The 19,496-nt window shown below is 38.6% G+C and overlaps 1 protein-coding gene across 6 annotated transcripts in view; it reads left to right on the forward strand.

The window, feature by feature from the left end:
- Positions 1 to 19,496, forward strand: part of MTMR1 (myotubularin related protein 1) — a 73,912-nt gene that overhangs the window by 10,445 nt on the left and 43,971 nt on the right. For 2 of the 6 annotated variants that reach the window (XM_054471673.2, XM_063660391.1), the window contains one exon: positions 17,342 to 17,417. In XM_054471673.2, the coding sequence (XP_054327648.1) occupies positions 17,342 to 17,417 (76 nt within the window). Of the gene's footprint in view, positions 1 to 11,068; positions 11,093 to 11,671; positions 11,699 to 13,202; positions 13,254 to 17,341; positions 17,418 to 19,496 lie in introns of all 6 variants that reach the window. The other 4 variants (XM_054471671.2, XM_054471669.2, XM_054471672.2 and 1 more) reach the window with 4 other exon arrangements.

Here is a 19,496-nt window from a genome sequence, read left to right on the forward strand (position 1 = left end):
TGTGATCATCTTCCTTCCTCTTGCTTCATCATTATCATCAGCTCTTCTCTGTTCTCCTTCCCTCACCCACACACACACAGTAGCTATATCTCTTCTCTAAACATTCTGAAGAAAAATGAGAAAATGGAGATGGCCTTATACTAAGTTTAATCATTGGATGGGATAGTACAGTAATTAAATTTGGAGGGAAGTCAAAGGCAGAGTATAGGAAAGACTTCATTATGCTTGAGCTAGGTCTTGGTTAACATTTCTTAAATTGGGCCCTAGTCTATGAAAAGGGAAGCTTTAGCATGAACCTTCAAAATCTACTTCTGTAATCTATAGCCTGGCCTTGTGACTTATAAATCAGAGGTTGCAAACTCAGATGCCTTCATGGAACAATTCACAAATCTAGGCAGACATGGAGGAGTGCTGTAGAGAACTGGAGAGTACAGAATGCCCACCTAACAGCAATTAAATTTTTTTTAAAAACCATAGGCCTCCAGTTTTGTAACCACTGTAATAGGCAGAAGAGTGCTATCCTATCATGGTTTTTGTGGGAAATAATTATTTCTTAAAAATGTTAAAATTTAGACTTCTGTTTCTGGAAAAAATGGAGCAAATATATTTTCTCTTATTCTTCATACTAAGTACAACTAAAAACCTTGGACATTATCTACAAAATAAACATAAGAATACTCTGAAAGGTAGAAAAGGCAGACTAGCTAGGGACCTCAAGACCCAAGGAATGACATGGTTGTGAGTTTCCTGGGTTTGTTTTAGCCACGTACGTCCCAGACTCATTGCCGAAGAAACCAGTGAGTCAGAAATGCCAACAGGCGCAGATAAGAAAAGCCTACTCTGTCTAGCCAGAGGACCAGGAAAGGGGCACCTAGCAAAAAGAAAACACACTAACTACTCTACTCCAGCCAAACACCGCAGAAAAAATTATGACCCCACACCCACCCCACCAACAAAGCCAGTTGGGAGAGCCTGGTTTCCACCCTTGCCGGGCTATAATGAGGCATCCCAACTCCCTGCAGTGGTGGCGGTGTCAGGGGAGACCTAGTGAAGAGTCATGACTTTCACTGTCATCTATGGGTAGGCAGGTTGCCCCTTCTACTGTGGTGTCAGTAGAGGCCATATCAAGGGCAGCAATGAGGCACCCCTTTTTCTCTCAGCCAGGGAGGTTTCTGTGGAAGCCTAGCTGGGAGCTAGAACTCTCACCCCTGCTCAGCAGTAACGAGGAGCCCTCCACTCTGCAGTGTCAGTGGAGGCTGAGTACGGAACCTGGACTCCTACCCCTACCTAGAAGTAATGAAGTAGTGCCCCTCTTCTGTTGGAGCAGTGTCAGAGAAAGCCAGCTTAAACAGAGGGTTTGAATAAGATCCAGAGTCTTAAAACATAATGCCCCAAATGTGCAGATTTTAATGAAAAATCACTTGTTATACTAAGAATGAGGAAGATCTCAAACTGAATGAAAAAAGAGAATCAACAGATGTCAAAACTGAGATGATAGAGATGTTAGATTTTAAAGAAGTCATCATAAAATTGCTTCAATAAGCAATTACAGATATGCTTGAAACAAACAATGAAAAAAAAAAAATAGAGAAGTTTCCACAAAGAAATGTAAGAGACAAAGAAGAACCAGATGGAAATTTTAAAACTAGAAAATACAATAAATGAAATAAACTCAAAGGATAGGTTCAACACATAATAGAGAGGACAGACAAAAAGAATCTGTGAACTTGAAAACTGAACAATAGAAATGACCCAATTTGAATAACAGAGATAAATGAACAGAGCCTCAGGGAATTGTGGGAGTATAACAAAAGATCTAACACTGATGTCATCAAAGTCCCAAAGGAGAGAGAGGGGATGGGGCTGAAAAAGCACCTGAAGAAGTAATGGCTGGAAGCTCCCCAAATTTGGCAAAACACATAAGCCTACAGATGCAAGAAGCTGAGTGAATCCCAAATGAGAGAAATCCCTTCAAATTCACACAAAGACACATTATAGTCAAATTTCTGAAAACTGAAAACAAAGAAAAAAATATTGAAAGTAGTAAGAGAAATAACACTTTACCTGCAAGGAAAATTAATTCTAATGACAGTGGATTTCTCTTCAGAAACCATGAAGGTCAGAAGGAAGTGGCACAACATTTTTCAAGTGCTCAAAGAAAAAAATCAACCGTGTAAAAATATGCTACAGGAATGAAGAGGAAATCAAGACATTTTCAGATGAAGGAAAACTGGAAGAGAGGTTGTCACTAGCATACCTGTCCTAAAAGAATGGCTAAAGAAAGTTCTCTGAACAGAAAGGAAGCAATAAAAGGAGGAATCCTGAGACCCCAGGAAGGAAGAAAGAACACAGTAAGCAAAAAAACCTCCTAAATCTAATAAGTGAGTTTAGCGCGGTCACAGGATACAAGACAATATAGATATAAGATTAATATACAAAAGTGAGCTGTATTTCTATGTACTAGCAGCACGTGGGGACCAAAATTAAAAACACAGTGCCATTTACATTAGTATTATAACAATGAAATACTTAGGTATTGTCTTAGTCCATTTTCTACTGCTGTAACAGAATGCCACAGACTGGGTAATTTATAAAGAAAATAAATTTTTTACTTTCAGTTCTAGAGGCTGGGAAGTCCAAGTTTGAGGGGTGAGCATCTGGTCAGGGCCTTCCTGCTGCATCATGACATGGCAGGAGACATCACATGGCAAGATAGAGCAAACCTGCTAGCTCAGATCTGTCTTCTTATAAAGTCACCAGTCCCATCATGGAAGCCCTACCCTGATGACCATATCTAATCCCAATTACTTTCCAAAGGCCCTACCTTCAGTCAACATGAATTTGGGGATTCAGTTTCCAATACATGAAATTTAGGGGACATGTTCAAACCCCTACAGTGGCTGTACCATTTTACATTCCCTCCGACAGTACACAAAGGTTCTAATTTCTTGATGTTCTTGCCAACAGTTGTTATTTGTGATGTTTGTGGTTTTTGTTGTTGCTGTTGAGATGTAGGAGTTTTTTTTATATGTTCTGGGTATTAATACCTTGCCAGAGATGTGATTTGCAAATATTTTCTTATGAAATTTTGGGGATATATTCCAACCATAGCAAGTATAAATCTAATAAGACGTGAACAGGACTCATAAGCTGAAAACTATCAAATATTGATTAAAGAAATCAAAGAAAATCTAAATTAATGGAGACACACAGTGTTGTTCATGTATTTGGATGATTCAATATAGGGAAGATGTCACTTCTCCCCTAATTGATATACACATTTAGCACAATTCCTATCAAAATCCCAGAAAGATTTTTTGTAGATAATAGATTTAAAACTTATATGGAAAGGCAAAGGAACTGAAGTAGCTGAAACAATTTTGAAGAATAAAGTGGGAAGAATCAGTCTAAATGACTTCAAGACATGTTGTATAGCTACAGTAATCAAGACTATGGCAGAGGTACAGACACATAGATCAGTGGAACAGAGCAGAGAACCTAGAAGTCATCCCACAGAAATATGCTCAACCGATTTTTTTTTCCACCAAGACATGAAAACAATTTAATGGTTGAAAGATAGGCTTTTCAACAAATGCTGCTGGAGTAATTGGACATCTATAGACAAACAAAACAAAACAAAACCTTGATCTAAGTGTCACGTCTTATACAAAAATTAACTCAAAATGAATCACAAACTTAAAAATATAAAACTTTTACAGAAAAAAGAAAATCTTAAGGATCTGGGGCTAGGTAAATCATTCTTAAACTTTACACCAAAAGCACAATCCATAAAAGGAAAAAATTGATCAAAATTTAAAATCTTTTGCTCTGTGAAAGACTCTGTGAAGATGAAAAGACAAGCTACAGAGTGGAAGACAATATTTGCACACCTCGTATCTGACAGATGACTAGTATTTAGAATGTATAAGGAATATTTGAAACTCGACAGTAAAAACATCAAACCATCCAATTAGAAAATCAGCAAAAAACATGAGGCATCTCAACAAAGAAGATATACACATGGCAGGCAAGCACGTGAAAAGACGTTCAACATCATTTCTCAATAGGGGAATATAAATTAAAGTCACAGTGAGATATCACTATATCCTATTGGAATGGTTAGAAATTTTTAAAAAGTGACACCAAATGTGGAGAACCAGATTATTCACTGATTGCTGATGGGAATGTAAAATGGTACAGCCACTCTGGAAACACAGTCTGGCAGTTTCTTAAAAACGAAATGTGCACCTGCCATATGACCAAACAATTGTACTCCTGGGCATTTGTCCAAGAGAAATTAAATCTTATATTTGCATAAAAACCTGTACATGAATGTTTTTAACAGTTTTATTCATAATCACCGAAAACTGGAACCCACCCAGATGTTCTTCATCAGGTATATTGTTAAACAAATTGTAGTACATCCATGCTATGGACTATATTACTCAACAATAAAAAGAAATAATGATATACACAAGCAACTTGGATGAATCTTAAAGGAATTACGTGAGTAAAAAAATGGCAGTACCAAAAGGTTACATACTGTATGACTTCATTTATATGACATTCTTCAAATGGCAAAATGATAGAAATAAAGATAGATGAGTGATTGCCAGGGGCCAAGAAGAGAGGAAAGCAGGGAGGGGAGTAAGATGTGGCTATAAAAGGTCAACAGTAGAGTTCATTGTAGTGATGAAATTTTTCTGCATCTTGATTGTAATCAATGCCAATATCCTGGTTCTGATATTGTACTATAGTTTTGTAATATGCTACGATTGAGGAAATTGGGTCACTGGTACATGGAATCTGTATTATTTCTCACAACTGCATGTGGTTCTACAATTATCCCAAAATTTAAAGTTTAATTTTAAAAGTCAAGATTTTTAGACTGCTGAATGATTCTATATTACATGTAAAAATTTGTATCATTGTATTTATAACAACTGAAAAATATAGTTATGCTAAAAAAGATGTTAGAAGTTAACTATTGTGTTTCTTATGTTAGATTTATATAACAACTGAAATATATAGTTATATTTCAGTTATATATATATAACTATATAACAACTGAAAAATATAGTTATACTAAAAAAGATGTTAGAAGTTAACTATTATGTTTCTTAAATTTAGTTAACGACAAGAATATCAACAGTTATCTTTCTACTAGTCAATTAAAAATATACTCATTACTTTTGTAAATGGAAATTGGGCCAGCATACTTCAGCTAGGATAGAAACGAACAGCTCATTTGCCACATTTCATGGTGGGCCTTAAGAGTGATTGTTTCAGTCAAGGTTTGACAAAGGTATCAGATAAGGTTTAGGTGTGACTAATTTCCCAAAAACCAGGGTTGTATTTTTTTTTTTTTTTTGGTGACAGGGTCTTGCTCTGTTGCCCAGGTTGGAGTGGAATGGAACCATCAAGGCTCACTAGAGCTTTGACCTCCTAGGCTCAAGTGATCCTCCCGCCTCAGCCTCCTGAGTAGCTGGGACTACAGGCATGCATCACCACACCCAGCTAATTTTTTATTTTTTGTAGAGATGGGGTCTCCTTATGTTACCTGGGCTGGTCTCGGACTCCTGGACTCAAGCAGTCCTTCTGCCTTGGCCTCCCAAAGTACTGGGAAGCCAAGGTGTGAGCCACTGCACCTGGCCCCAGGGTTGTATTTTGATGACCTTGTTAAAAAATGTATCGGGAAGATTGACTATTTTAGATTTTTATTGGCCTGCATAGACTTCTGGTTATTGAGGCTCCAACAAACATGCTCAGTTTTACTAGAGCAAGAACCATCTCCTGACTGACAGTTCCAACTTCTTAGCAGAGCAAAATCTTTTTTAAAAAAACTTATTTTGTAGCAATCTGATTGCTACAGCAAAAATATTTATAAACTTTATACCTAAGGCAGAAAATAGTGGAGTTTTTACTCCAATATTACAATCTTTTATTGAGAAGAAGCCTCTTAGGGGCATAAGTTCAAAGACAACTCATTTATAAAAAACTGATATTTATTTCACTTAAAATTTTCTCATGTGGTTTATCCAAAAGATAAAATCTGGAATCAGAACACTTTACCTTGAATCCCAGCCCCGTAACTAACTAGCTGCCTAACAAGTTACTTGACCTTGTTGAGTCTCAGTGTCTTCATCTGTATAATGGGTATTAAAACAGAGATTGAATATATTAAATGAGGCGACATATGGATGGAACACAAATGCTCATTTACTGTACGCTATTACTCTACAAAAATATAATGTGTAAGAACAAATACAAGAGGAGTGTGTTGCCATTGCTGAACACTACTCCACTTCCGGAAACATGATGTGAGTACCTATTATGTGCAAGGGGCTGGGCTGGGATGGGCTGCATGGAGTTCATAGTCAGGCAAAGAGACACAGAAAATTACAGTACAAGTTGGCCTGTGGTAAGTGTTAAAATAGACGTGTAAACAAGCTGTGGTGGGAGGAGAAAGCAGGGCAGAGTAGGGCATTCTGGGAGTTAAGACTTAAGGGTCTTTGTCAGCCCCCTCAAAAAGGGAAACAGATTTAGGTGGGGCTGTACTGGGGTCAGGAGCATGCTTGCTAAAGCCAGCCAGCTTTGGTGTGAATCCCTGCTCTGCTGCGGCTGGCTGTATGGCCTAGGGCAAGTTACCATGCCTCTCACTGCCTCAGTTCCCTTGTTTGTCATATGGGTGGCTGGGAGGGTTGAGCTAACTCATAAAGCATTTGGTACTGTACCTGGTGTAATAGTAAGCCTTCAGCAACTGCTTGTTATTATTTGTAGTACTAGTACTGGCTGCATTTGGAAACTTTCTGAAATACTTTCACATTTTGGGGATTTCGGGATGTCAGCTGTTATCTTATCAAGAATTAAAACAGGAGCCAAACAGTTTAGACCAAAGTATCAGCTTTATTCATTGACAAAAGTTGGCTGGGAGGGGCTGATTTAGGTGGGCTGCCTCGTTCATCATTCTAGAATTAAACATGTGCACCCAAAGGTATCCCTGGACAACTGCGGCCAATCTCTCCGGGCAGGGCCCACGTAGGTGAACTCTCCACAGGCTGGGAAGACCAGGCTGTACTCTCAGGGTCTCTCTGGCAGGCAGATCCTAGAAGGGCAAAGTATACTGGCTGCCTTACCCAAGTCCACCCAAAGCAAGTGGTGAACAGAAGCCCTCACCTCACTGCTTGGGAGTGCTCTGAAGGACAGAGGAATGGAGTTTTACTCCCAACACAAACTTTCACACAAATTTAAATTTTGTTGCTTTTTCTTGATTTAGTGAAAGCCATTTAGAGCATGACAGGGGCCAGTAACATTAACTTTGATGCAGTATGCTTGCTTGCTTAAATAGATTAAGATCACTATCAACTTTTTTTGCACCTTCTCATAGGTTCTTGACATGTCTAGGAGTTGAGGGAGGGGATGTGGGGTGTGTGAAAATAGTTGTGGCACAAGTTGGGGCAGCTGAGACTCATCAACTGAAAAAGGTTACTTATCCACCCCAGGTACAATTATCTTAATTGATTTAACCCTGCCAACAATCTGCAAGGGAGGTGCACTCGACATCTCCCATTTAGAGAAGAGGAGACTAAGATTCCAAGGTGGGTGTGTGGTTCACCTGAGGTCCTGTGGCCAGTAAGTAGGTGCTGGAGCTGGGATTTCACTCTGGAGTGTGTTCTTTTAACCACTATGCCGACTTACCTCCCTCAGCCTCAGTTTGGCAGATCTTTTCTTAAGTCTTCTAATGAGGCCTAGATACCCCGAATCCTTCGGAGTTGGGAACTGGTAGGGTCCTGGCAGTCATCCCATAGACTCCCCTCATTTTATGTGTCGAAACTGAGGCCCAGAATGCAGGCATTAGGAAGCTCTGTATCATCAGCAAGAGCTGGCTTCCAGGCCTCCTGGCTTACAACCTATTCTGCGGCTTCCATCAGAATCACATTTAAGAAGAAAATGAAGCTCTGTGCATGTGTCTGAAATGGCTTATTTCAGGAGAGGGACATGGTGAACCAGAGAAAACACAATAGGTATCAACTTAGAGACTTTTGGGTAAGCCTCCATTGACCTTCTCCCCTCCACCCCCATACCAGGAACACTGAGGATTTCATGGCAGTAAGTAAAGAATTATGTGAGTTTAAAAGCAGATTATCATCTCACCCCTTTGCACCCTTTTTCAAGTTAGTTTCTCGTTCTAGTGGCAAAGGCCTATTGACAAGGAGTTATAACTCCCATATATGAGGTTTGTGTTAGGCTGTTCTCACGTTGCTATAAAGAAATACCTGAGACTGCGTAATTTGTAAAGAAAAGAGGTTTACTGGGCTCACAGTTCTGCAGGTTTAACAGGAAGCATGGTGCTGGGATCTGTGTGGCTTCTGGGGAGGCCTCAGGAAGCTAACAATCATGGTGGAAAGCAAAGGAGATGCTGACGTCTCACATGGCTAGAGTGGGAGCAAGGCAGCGGGAGGTGCCTTACTGTTAAATAACCAGCTCTCGAAAGAATTAATTCACTAGCTCGAAGACAGCACCCAGCCGTGAGAGATCCACCCCCATGACCCAAACACCTCCCACCAAGCCCTACCTCCAACACTGGGGATTAGAATCCAACATGAGATTTAGAGGGGACAACGTCCAAACTATATCAAGGTTCAATTGCACAATTTGGTTCTGCAGTGGACAATATTTTCATAAAGATTTTATTGTGAATGCTTTTAGTTTTCAGTTTTTACTATCAATTTATAGACAAAGCATCCAAACATTAATTGTAGTTACAGAATGGAGGTTGGGAGGTAGAGAGGTGGAGGAAGGGTTAGTGGTATTGATTTCTTCAAAAAACCTGAAGGGAGTTAAGAGATATTTAACATTTGAGGGGTCAAAATAGGTTTAGGGCTGTAGTTTAAACGGTTTAATGATAGAGGCGCCATGCTGAGGCAGTATAGCAGAGTTGTTATGGGCACAAATCTAGAGCCGGACTTCCAGGGTTTAACTACTTGCTCTGCCACCTTGAACTCAGCCAGACTACTTAAACTGTGCCTTGGTTTTCTCATCAAAACATGGGGCCAGTTATAGGTGTTTTTTCTGTTGTTGTTGTTTTGTTTTTTTGAGACCGAGTGTGGCTCTCGCCCAGGCTGAAGTGCAGTGTGTGATCTCGGCTCACTGCAACCTCTGCCTCCCAAGTTCAAGTGATTTTCCTGCCTCAGCCTCCCAAGTAGGTGGGATTACAGGCTCTTGCCACCAAGCCCGGCTAATGTTTTGTATTTTTAGTAGAGACGGGTTTCACCGTGTTGGTCAGGCTGGTCTTGAACTTCTGACCTCAAGTGATCCACTTGCCTCGGCCTCCCAAAGTGCTGGGATTACAGGCGTGAGCCACTGCGCCCGGCCATAATAGTTTTTATCTTATAAGGTTGTTCTGAGAATAAAATGAGTTAATACAGTGCTTAGAAGAGTATCTGAAACATAAAAATCATGAGTGTTTTTTATGATGCAGCAGCTGCTGAAGGAAAACAAAAGAACTCAAAATTAGCATTTCAATCAGCAGAGATTGGGAAGAGGGAGGTAGTAGTTTGAGAGTTAATTTTCTCATCTTTTAAAATGGGAGGTTAATAGACACTTTAAAGTTGACAAATCAAGAAGTGGAAGCATAACTATCACGATGGAAGCAATTCTCCGAATTAAAAATAGATCTAGTTAAGTGTGGTTATTACTGGGGAATGAAGCTCTGGGAGACTTACTATTTTGAGTTTTTTATTACCATAAACATATACTACTTTTATTTATTATCAAATTTCTTGATGTGTAGTTAACAAATGATAAACCTCAAATATTTAAAATATGCAATTTGATAAGCTTTGACATAAATACACACATTTAAAGCCATCGCCACAATTAAGGTAAACATATCCATCCTCCCAAAAAAAGACAGATTTAAGCTTCTCAGTCTGAATAGTCTGTGTTTAGTAACTTATGTATAGACTTTGTCTTTTAGCTATATCATCACTTAATTCAGATACCTTTTAATGACTTCAAAGATTATTTTAATGATAATACAGTGATTTTTTTGAATCTGTATCATGTGATCTTATGCATCCTGAGTGAAACCATAAAGCTAGTAAGAACCTCCAGTGATTCTTTTCTGATGATTTGTTTTCATAGGACATTCAGTGGTCAGAAGATAGGATTTCAGACTTTGAAATGGGGAACAGAGATGGTTAAAATCTTCCCAGGCTATTACAACTATTTGCTTTTTAAAAATTCTGGCCATTCCCTCTGACCAGGGCTTTCTGAATGTGTATGCTGCATGTTCAATTAGGATTCACAGGCCTCAGGCACAACAAGAATATTGTTGCTAAAATCAGTGTCCCTGCTGAATAAAGCTGGGCTTTCCCTCCCCTCCGGCAACAGCCACTTACCTCTTCCCGCGTGGAGCCCCCCTTTGGCCATGCAGCTGGTGCTGGGGCGGGGAGCGGGCACCCTCCTCTCAGTAGTGGCCACATCGGAGTCCCAAGTATGAATTGGAAATGTAATTTCAATAGAAAGCAGGTTAAGCTTTGCAGTTAACTCAGCTTTATGATACCATTAATGCAATATAGCTGAGCTGTGCGTGCTCTGGGTCCAAGGTGGGGATTTCTGTGGTTTTTTGGTTTTGTTTTCCTGGGCTGGTTTGGGCATATAACTGCCTTTTTTTTTTTTTTTTTTTATCATTGGTTTTTTGGGGAAAATGCATTCAGTATTCCAAATGGAAACTAATGAACTTTTTGAACACAGCCTGTTCACAATAACTTGTAATAGCACTTGACAGAAGGGATTTGCGTTTAAGGTAATGTAGTTAGTCTTAGCCTAAGGGCAACATGTTTCTCCAAATCATAGACTTCCCTGAAAATTATAGGACAAATGTGTTAGGATTGATCTGATATTGAATGAAACTTAGAGGGCAAATGTGTTATGATTGATCTTGTTGGCTTTACTTAGAGGATTATGATGTTTCTTAGGGAATGGGCTGTTGAACTTAATGGCATCTTTCACAGGTCAATGGTAACATGTCCATGATGATGATATTCTGTATTTTAACTAACAGGTTTTCAGGAGGCCTGATATAAGGGTAAGGATATTTGGCTTTCAGCGGATGGGCCTCCTACTTGTGTGTGTCTGTGCTTTATCGAACACTTAGTCTATTTAGTGTTCTTTACCTTCTCACTGGTTTTTATGAATCACTCAGATCAATTTGCTCTGCTGTGTTATAGCTTTCAGTGTTCACTAGAAATGCTTTATTTGTTACAATGTTTTTATGTGCAATAAAAGCCAATGTGTGTGAGGGCAGGATGCTAAAATTGTTACCAGTGTGCAATACTGACTTTTGTTGTACTACATGAATTATGACCAAATGGATATTCATGACTGGGGTTATAAGGCTGGGGCTACTGAGGTCTCTTAATCTTGTTTATTGTGTAATTCATGCTACAGAATTTAGCAACTAAAAAAAAAAAAAAGATTAGTTGGCTGTCCTATCTAAGTAAGATTTCAAGTCATGTTTGTGTTTGCATGTTGAATCCAAAAAAGCAGAAGTGCTAATCTTGAAGCTAAATTTAACAAAATCAATCCCAGTTAGTATTTTTTAAAATACAGATATAGTGGGTTACAGCTTATATTTTCCTCATGATTTTCCTTCCCTTTATTTCAGAACATTCATAAAGCAAGACAAAGATTGGTAATGTGCATGCATTTAACAGACATTGAAAATTAACCTATTTCTATTCAAGCAAAACAATGTGGATTTTGATAGTATAATAACTTCAGTTTAAAAGTTTTAATCTTATTGAAGCCAATGAAGTAGTACAAAAATAAGCAAGTTAAGTCTTGTTATTCTAGCTGGTTTTCCTTTGTTTAGTCTTGTTTTCATCATGTTTTCTTTTGCTTGTGGGAATCATTTTCTTTCATGGATTCACATTGTTAAATATTAGTGCTTGGCTTTACACTTGCATGAACTTTGAAATGTTGTATTTTTTGTTCATCGAGTTTTCTGTTTCTAAAAACTTAATTATTCGATTTTCTTTATATTTAAAAAATGGAAATTTCAAAAAACTGGCTGCACTGAAAAATTACACTGCCTTGAAGTGTGCTAAACTATACCAACTGTGTACTAAAGTCAATCTGATGATAAAATATAAAAGTACATTAAGGAGTTATTGTACTTTATTGACAAAAATGGAAGGTGGGAAATAGTAAATTCTTTTAAAGCTTTACTAGTTCTTCACTGGTTGCCTTTGTAAAGACGATAGTCATTGCAACCAAAGTTTCATGAAGCAAAAATATATATAGGCTAAATTTTAATATTTTTAGCCTCAGAGACTTGATAGAATTTTAAAAAGAGATTACAATCTTGTCATCTTCAGTATTCATATTCTTTTTACCACCTGCTGAATAAAAACCCCAATTTTTAAAGTTTCAAAAAATAATAGATTCTATAAAGAAATTAAGAACAGTACACCTTTAAAGGGATTGGAAAAAATTAAAGATGTGTGGCCTTTTAGCTGTTTCTTGGAAGTGCGTTGATACTGTAATTAGAAATATTTAATGTGATATTGAGTTATAAATCACAGAATTTAATTAGCAATAAGCAATAAGAAACAGACATGTATATATATGTGTGTATACACACACACACACACACACACACACACATATATATATATAATCTCCAGCATGTGATATATGCATGTGTGCAGTGGAATTGATCCCTGAGCAATGTAATATGAAACTTACTGTGTTTGAAATACATGTCTATAAACTGCCTTTGTATTTTGGCTTGACTTTGCCCTTTACCAGGTTTCTGTGGTATGCTTTATTTTCTGTGAGCACATTATGTGCCTGTTATTTTGTTTCTTTGCTATATGCTGTCTATTGCTTGGTTTTGAAAAGATAGTACATTCTTTGAAATCCGTGATGTTTGTTTGCTTTTCATTTTTCTACCCCAACACAAACACAGAATAGATACTCCATTTTAGGCTGAGGATGCTATAGATGGCCTACTTGTTATTTCCTTAACTCCAAGGGGGAAAATGTTGTGATTTGCAAAGTCATGAAAGGTGTGTCGACTTTTACATGCTTACTGTCTCCTTAAAAAAGAAATTCTGTCCTTTCACCTGTCTGTTTGCACGTGTTTCTCTTTCTCCTCTTTGCCTTTTCTTGTCCATGCACCTGGTGCTGTGCAGGAGATTCAGGAAGAACACAATGGCTACCCTTCTGAAGCTGAAGCTGATCAGGTGGCAAGTTCTACGTGTTCATCTGTTTGTAGCTACAGATTGTGTATTTAGAAGCCATTTCATTCTAGACTTCTAGATAATAAAGCTTTCCAGATGCCTCTACCACAATAGTAGTGCCCTCCTGTCCAAATTTGGTAGATTCCATATGACATTATTTGCAAAAATTGGTTTATCCAACATTTTGTCAACTAGAAATTTGTTTGTCTGCGTTTCTTGGTTTGCCCAGATAGGGTTATTGATGGGGTTAATGACCCTCCATCACGGTAGGATTCTGCAGTGCCTTTACATAGACATAGAGGGGACAGATACATATGCTAAGGGTGCTCCTTGAGGGTGCACACTTTGTTTTCTTCAAATATGCATGATCTATGCCCAACACAGTACCTGGTACCATGTAGATATTTGTGAAATTGGTACATATATTAATCAGAATACAAAATTATTCATAGAGTATTCTTGAGTGCTTACTCTGCTCAGTACCTCTAGACCCTCTCTGGAGTCTTTTAAAGCTGCAGTACTTTCCCCAATGCTTATGTGAAACAAAGAGAAGAGCAGCTCCAGGGATGCGTGGCATGCCCCAGGTGCTCAGCTGCACCATTGTCCACCATCTTCCAGCCCCACTCTCCTTTGGTGACCCTGGAAGCAACTTGAAGAGCCCAGTTTGAAAGCCACTGCTTTTGGCATGCAACCATTATATAAACTATCCACCTGGCGGCTTGGATTCAGGCTGAAGAGAAAAGTAGTGGAGAGGCCAGGGTTGTTGGGTGGGCTGGAGCCCTCAGGAACAAATTCAGGGAGCTGGCAGACTTCAGCTAGACCTTCAGGGTCACTGGAACAAAGTTGGGATGAGGTCATCAGAGGGAATTCCCCAGCTGGGCAACACTTTGAGCCATGGCACCAAGAGGAGTGGGTGTGTTTATGAAATCAAATTTAGTTCATAAGAATATTCCATCCTTTGATTGTGCTGAACATGGGTTGGATAAATCAAGGGTCAAATCATGTCCTGTGCAACCTTGTAGTTGCAGTAAAAGCTTAATGTAGCACAAGTGTGAGTCCCTTCTCCTAACAGCAGCTTCATAAAGGGAATCTACTATACTCACCAAAGCAAACAAAAAACCTCCAAGCTTTTAAAACTCTTCTCCTCTTGAATTTCTATGCTAAAGCTAAATGTGTTTCTTTTACAAAAGGAATCTCCTGTGGGGAAATCTGAAGCAATTGGGTCACTTCTTTGTTTTATTCCAATAGTTGTTCTTTTTTGCCATTTAAAAAGCATGTCCCAGATTTATCAATTAGTGAGAGGTTTGCCTTACTATGTCTCACTGACATATAAATGCACAGAAGTTTCAAGCCAAACTTGACTATGGGAAGAGAAGAGAAATGCTTGATTTTCAACTTCTATCTTGAGAGCATTGTGTATTCTTAAAATGGTCCTAATCACCTCTGTCTCCTATATGCAACATTTTATTAGCTACTCCTGGATTGAGGACTTTAAAATGTTTGATGTGGCTTACTCTAAATAGAGAGAGTCATTCCTTTCCTAAGCTCCTCCAGATTCAGTTGATTAAAGCAGCTTGCTTTAGTAATTATATTTCAAAATAATCTATTTTCACTTATTTTTAACATATAAGAAACTTAAGTCTGTATAATACATAATATTTAGCCATTAAAATAGGCTTTAACAATGTTACATTTGAAGTAATTTAAAACTCTGATATTGATTAAAATAGCTTTCTCACTTCGTGAGATGATGCTATACAGTTAGTCACTAGTTCAGGCAATGAAGCAGATTTTCAAATTAAGGCTTCTAAGATTGGAGATCTTTTAATGTTTCTAAAACCAGACATTTATAAGTATACCTGTTAGTTTATGCTTTATTGCATAAAATATATTTCCAAAACAGATGTGAGTATAAAAATGAATCCATTAATCGTTCTCCACACCTACCCTTAATGTGTTAACTTCCAAAAAATTTTGACTGAAAATGTCTTTAAAAACCAGTCTGGGCTAAAAATTTGAATTGAATTAACTGTTTGGGGGTAACGATGATTCCTAATCTGTATTATTTTAACCATGCATCTTTCGATAAGGAGGAGGATGGACCATGTCATTTTGTGGTCTCCCAGTAGAACTAACATAGTCCTGACCAACATTTAACATTGAAGTTGTTATTTATAGTTTGGCTTTCTTCCTTTTATAAAATTTGATGAAACTACTATGTGTAGTATTTCTAAATTGACCTTTAAGTCCTTTAATAAAACATAGTGAAATATTCTTGTAACTATGAAAATAATTACTATTTTGAATTTTCAATAATTTAGAATTATAAAAGACATCCATTTAAAAATATTTTGCTTTACAAAATTATGCTGAAAACGTAGTATTATTTGACCTATTTTCCACTGAACACTAGTGGCCTCCGATGTTAACAGGTGGAAAAAGCAGTCCCAATCAAATAGGTATGAGAAATGCATTATACTGTAGCGCCCTCTTGCGGATTCGGTGTGCTTTAACACACTAAAGATGTCTCACTAAGAAAAGCAGATGAGGCTGGGCGCGGTGGCTCACGCCTGTAATCCCAGCACTTTGGGAGGCTGAGGTGGGCGGATCACGAGGTCAAGAGATGGAGACCATCCTGGCCAACAATGTGAAACCCCCATCTCTACTAAAAGTACAAAAATTAGCCAGGCGTGGTGGTGTGCGCCTGTAGTCCCAGCTACTCGGGAGGCTGAGGCAGGAGAATTGCTTGAACCCGGGAGGCAGAGGTTGCAGTGAGCTGAGATTGTGCCACTGCACTCTAGCCTGGCGACAGAGCGAGACTCCATCTCAAAAAAAAAAAAAAAAAAAAAAAAAAAAAAGGAAAAAAAAAAAAGCAGCTGAACTTGTTTTGCTTAACCCAGCATTTCCCAAACTTTTACTTATTTGTTTATTTTTTAAGACCTATTCACATCTCTTGGGAAAGTAATGCTCTATGAAATACAGTTTTGGAATTGCTGGGGGTTTTGATCACCTTATTCTTATTCATGACACGTTATGTCAGAGATGCCAAGGAGAAAGTGACTGATTTCCTTGGCAGCGTCTCACAGGGTGGCGGTACCTTGGATTAGGCCCTGAGTTCAGGTTTTGGTCCCTAGCTTTGTAGTTCAAGAACACCATTTTCTCACCTCCCCTCAATTATCTGGCACTATCCAACCAAGCTCACAAGGGACTGGCTACTGGGCTGCAGTGCCAATCTGCTAATTTAAAAACGTGGGCATGTATTTTTCTGGCCATCTAAGGTATCCTTTTCCCAGCATCATTGTAGCCAGGAAACCTAGTAAATCATTAACAGTTTTCTTGGTGAGTATGAAATTACTGCAAAGTGAATTGTCTTGAGACATGCCTGATGAAAACACCCTGCTCCACAGCAGGGATTGGAATACTGTTGCCTGCCAGATGAGAGCACACTCTCTCATGGCCTGGACTGGGTGAACACTGACAACTTCACTCTTCATGTCCCTGGTCATACGCTTTGTGCATGCATGTCCGTGTGCACAAGCACACACAGACACACACACACACATAGCTGGGCTGCAGTAGCAAAGCCTAGGCCTTTCCTTAGTTGTGTACTGTACCGAGACTATTCTCTGGTTATTTTCATTAGACTTCTGGCTTTCCCAAACTTTCTCTTAGGCTGGGTCATTTCTACAGTTAGCTAAGCAGCTATAGCTCATGTTGCTTTCATTTGTATTAGTTTCATGCTCAGAAGGTAACCTTTTTCTGGCCTTATTTGCAAATTCTAGAGACACCTTTTAATAGCTATCTGTGTAGTGATTACAGTATCTTTCTGTCATGTCAAGCCATTTCTGTATTAATGCTTCCTAACTGTGAAATTTAAATATGTTGTAACAATTTACTAGAATATGCAGCATGGTGTCTTGTGATGCTAAGCTTTTAAATTGTCTTTGAGGGGGTTGGGTGCTTATTTTGCACGCTTCTGTAGCCTTATAGTGACATCACAGAACACCAAAATTCTTCACAGGTATACAGAAAGTGAGATTTACTCCCGTTTGGTGTTTTTTTTTTTTTTTTTTTTTTTTTTTTTTTGCCAGGCTCTAAGGGATGGAAATAAGCTGGCACAGATGGAAGAGGCTCCACTTTTCCCAGGAGAATCAATTAAAGCCATTGGTAAGTTTAGTGTGTACACTTTGCTTGTTGAGATCCATAAAATGAAATGGCACTTAATTTGCAAGTGGAGGTGATGTGTGTGCTGGAGATCAGCCAGACCAACTTAATTAGGGGACAAATGGACTAGATCTATTCATCCTCATTAGTGTCATTGTGACCTAAGGATAGAATACTGCAGAGGATCCCGTTAAGTGCCAATTGAGTATTTGATGGCGTTCCCAACAGAAGAGGGGCCTGACTTTTCCTGGTGAACTGAAAGCTGATTAGACACTCAGTGTAATGTCAGTTCACTGCTTTGTTGGAATCCTTTAGTATAAGGAAAATTTATCAATAGGAGATCTATATCATGTTTTAATAACAGTTTTGAGAACTCAGCAAAGAAATTTTAGTGGTTTATCAGATTCCAAAAAGTACAATTTTGGTGCATGGCAAGGGCTTGTGTTGCCGTCCTGGCTTTTAAAGGTGATGGCATGAGGGCTCCCATATCCCTCCATGGTGTACTGCCAGGCCTTTCAGGGAGTAGTTGATTGTGCCATGGGTGGATGGGAGAGGCAGCTGGATGCGACCCATTCATCTCATCACTTGGTTGGGTTGGACAGTCTGGTTTTCTAGACTGTTTCCTTCTTCCATCATGGCTTCAAGAATATTTGAGTAGCGGAGCTCTCCCACCAGATCCTCCAATCAATTATTGCTGCTCAATATCCTAGTCTGTGTCTGTGGACCATGCTTATCTTGTCCTTGGTTTTGAAATTCTTTATTTCCTTGGGTTCTAGGACTTCATTCTATCCTGGCAGTCCTGTAGCCTCTTTGTTCCTTCTCTGAGCGTTCTTCTAGCTCTGCCCTCATACTGTTTTCTTAATGATCTGTTTAAAATGCAGAGGTAATTACGTCATGCCCCTGCTGCTTCTTCAGACAGTAAACAACACAGGTGTAAAATGTAAAATGTGAAGAGGTCGTTTTTCACTTTAGTTGTATAATTTGTCAGTGAGTCAAAGTGAGCTCAGAAAAGATTAGAGCTCATGTAGGTGATTGACAACTTTGCACATCAGATACATATTTTGAATGAGCAGGGAGCGTTATAAAAGCTTAGATTGCAAGCTCACAGTTGTAGTAAGAAAAGAAGGCTTCAGTGGATTTAGCTGCGGTCCTGGTGCTCTTTCTCTCCCATTTTCTTTTCCTTTTACTCTGGAAACAGAGCTCAGAGAGAGAGAGAAACTCCTGCCTGGCCCCACTCCAATACGAATTATTGGAAATATCTTAGAGTTAGATCTTAAGGACATCTGCAAATCCTTAAGTGATGTAAGTATGCTTTATGCTCCTCTGGTGGCTTGCAAAGGGTAAGTAAATTGACCCTCTACTTTTTAATAAAATATATTCCTGGAGGCAAACTATTAAAATAGGTCATTGTGAAGTAAAGGACTCCGTCTAGAGTATGACTTCAGTTTGTCATTGTCAGAATGTGAAGAGTTTTGACACAGTGCACACCTGAGAAACCATCATCGCAGTCAAGGTAACAAACATACCCATCACCTCCCAGAAGTTTTCGTTTCCTTATGCCCCTTTATAATCCCTACTTCCTCTGCCTTCTCTGCCATCCCCAAGCACTATAGGCTAGCTTATATTTTCTAGTGTTTTATGGAAATACAGTCATCGAGTATGTTCTTTTTTTGTCTAGCTTCTTCAAATCAAATAATTATTTTGATATCCATATTGTGGCATGAGTTAACAGTCATTCTTTTTTATTGCTAGACAGAATTCCATTATATGGCTACATGACAGTTTGCTTATCCATTCATCTGTTGGTGGATATTTGGGTTGTTTCTACTGTTTGGCTATTACAAATAAAGCTGCTGTGAACACTAATGTACAAGTCTGTATGAACGTATCTTTTCTTTTCTCCTGAGTAAATACCTAATAGATAAGTGTCTAGATCATATGATAGCTATACAGTTTCTTTAAAAAACTGCTAATGTGTTTTCCAAGTGGTTGTACCAGTATACATTTCTAGTAGCCGTATATGAGCATTCCAGTTTTTCCCTTCCAATTTGAATGCCTTTTATTTCTTTTTCTTACCCTATT

Source organism: Pongo pygmaeus, chromosome X (genome assembly GCF_028885625.2).
Source record: "Pongo pygmaeus isolate AG05252 chromosome X, NHGRI_mPonPyg2-v2.0_pri, whole genome shotgun sequence".
In the NCBI taxonomy this organism is placed as follows: Eukaryota; Metazoa; Chordata; class Mammalia; order Primates; family Hominidae; genus Pongo; species Pongo pygmaeus.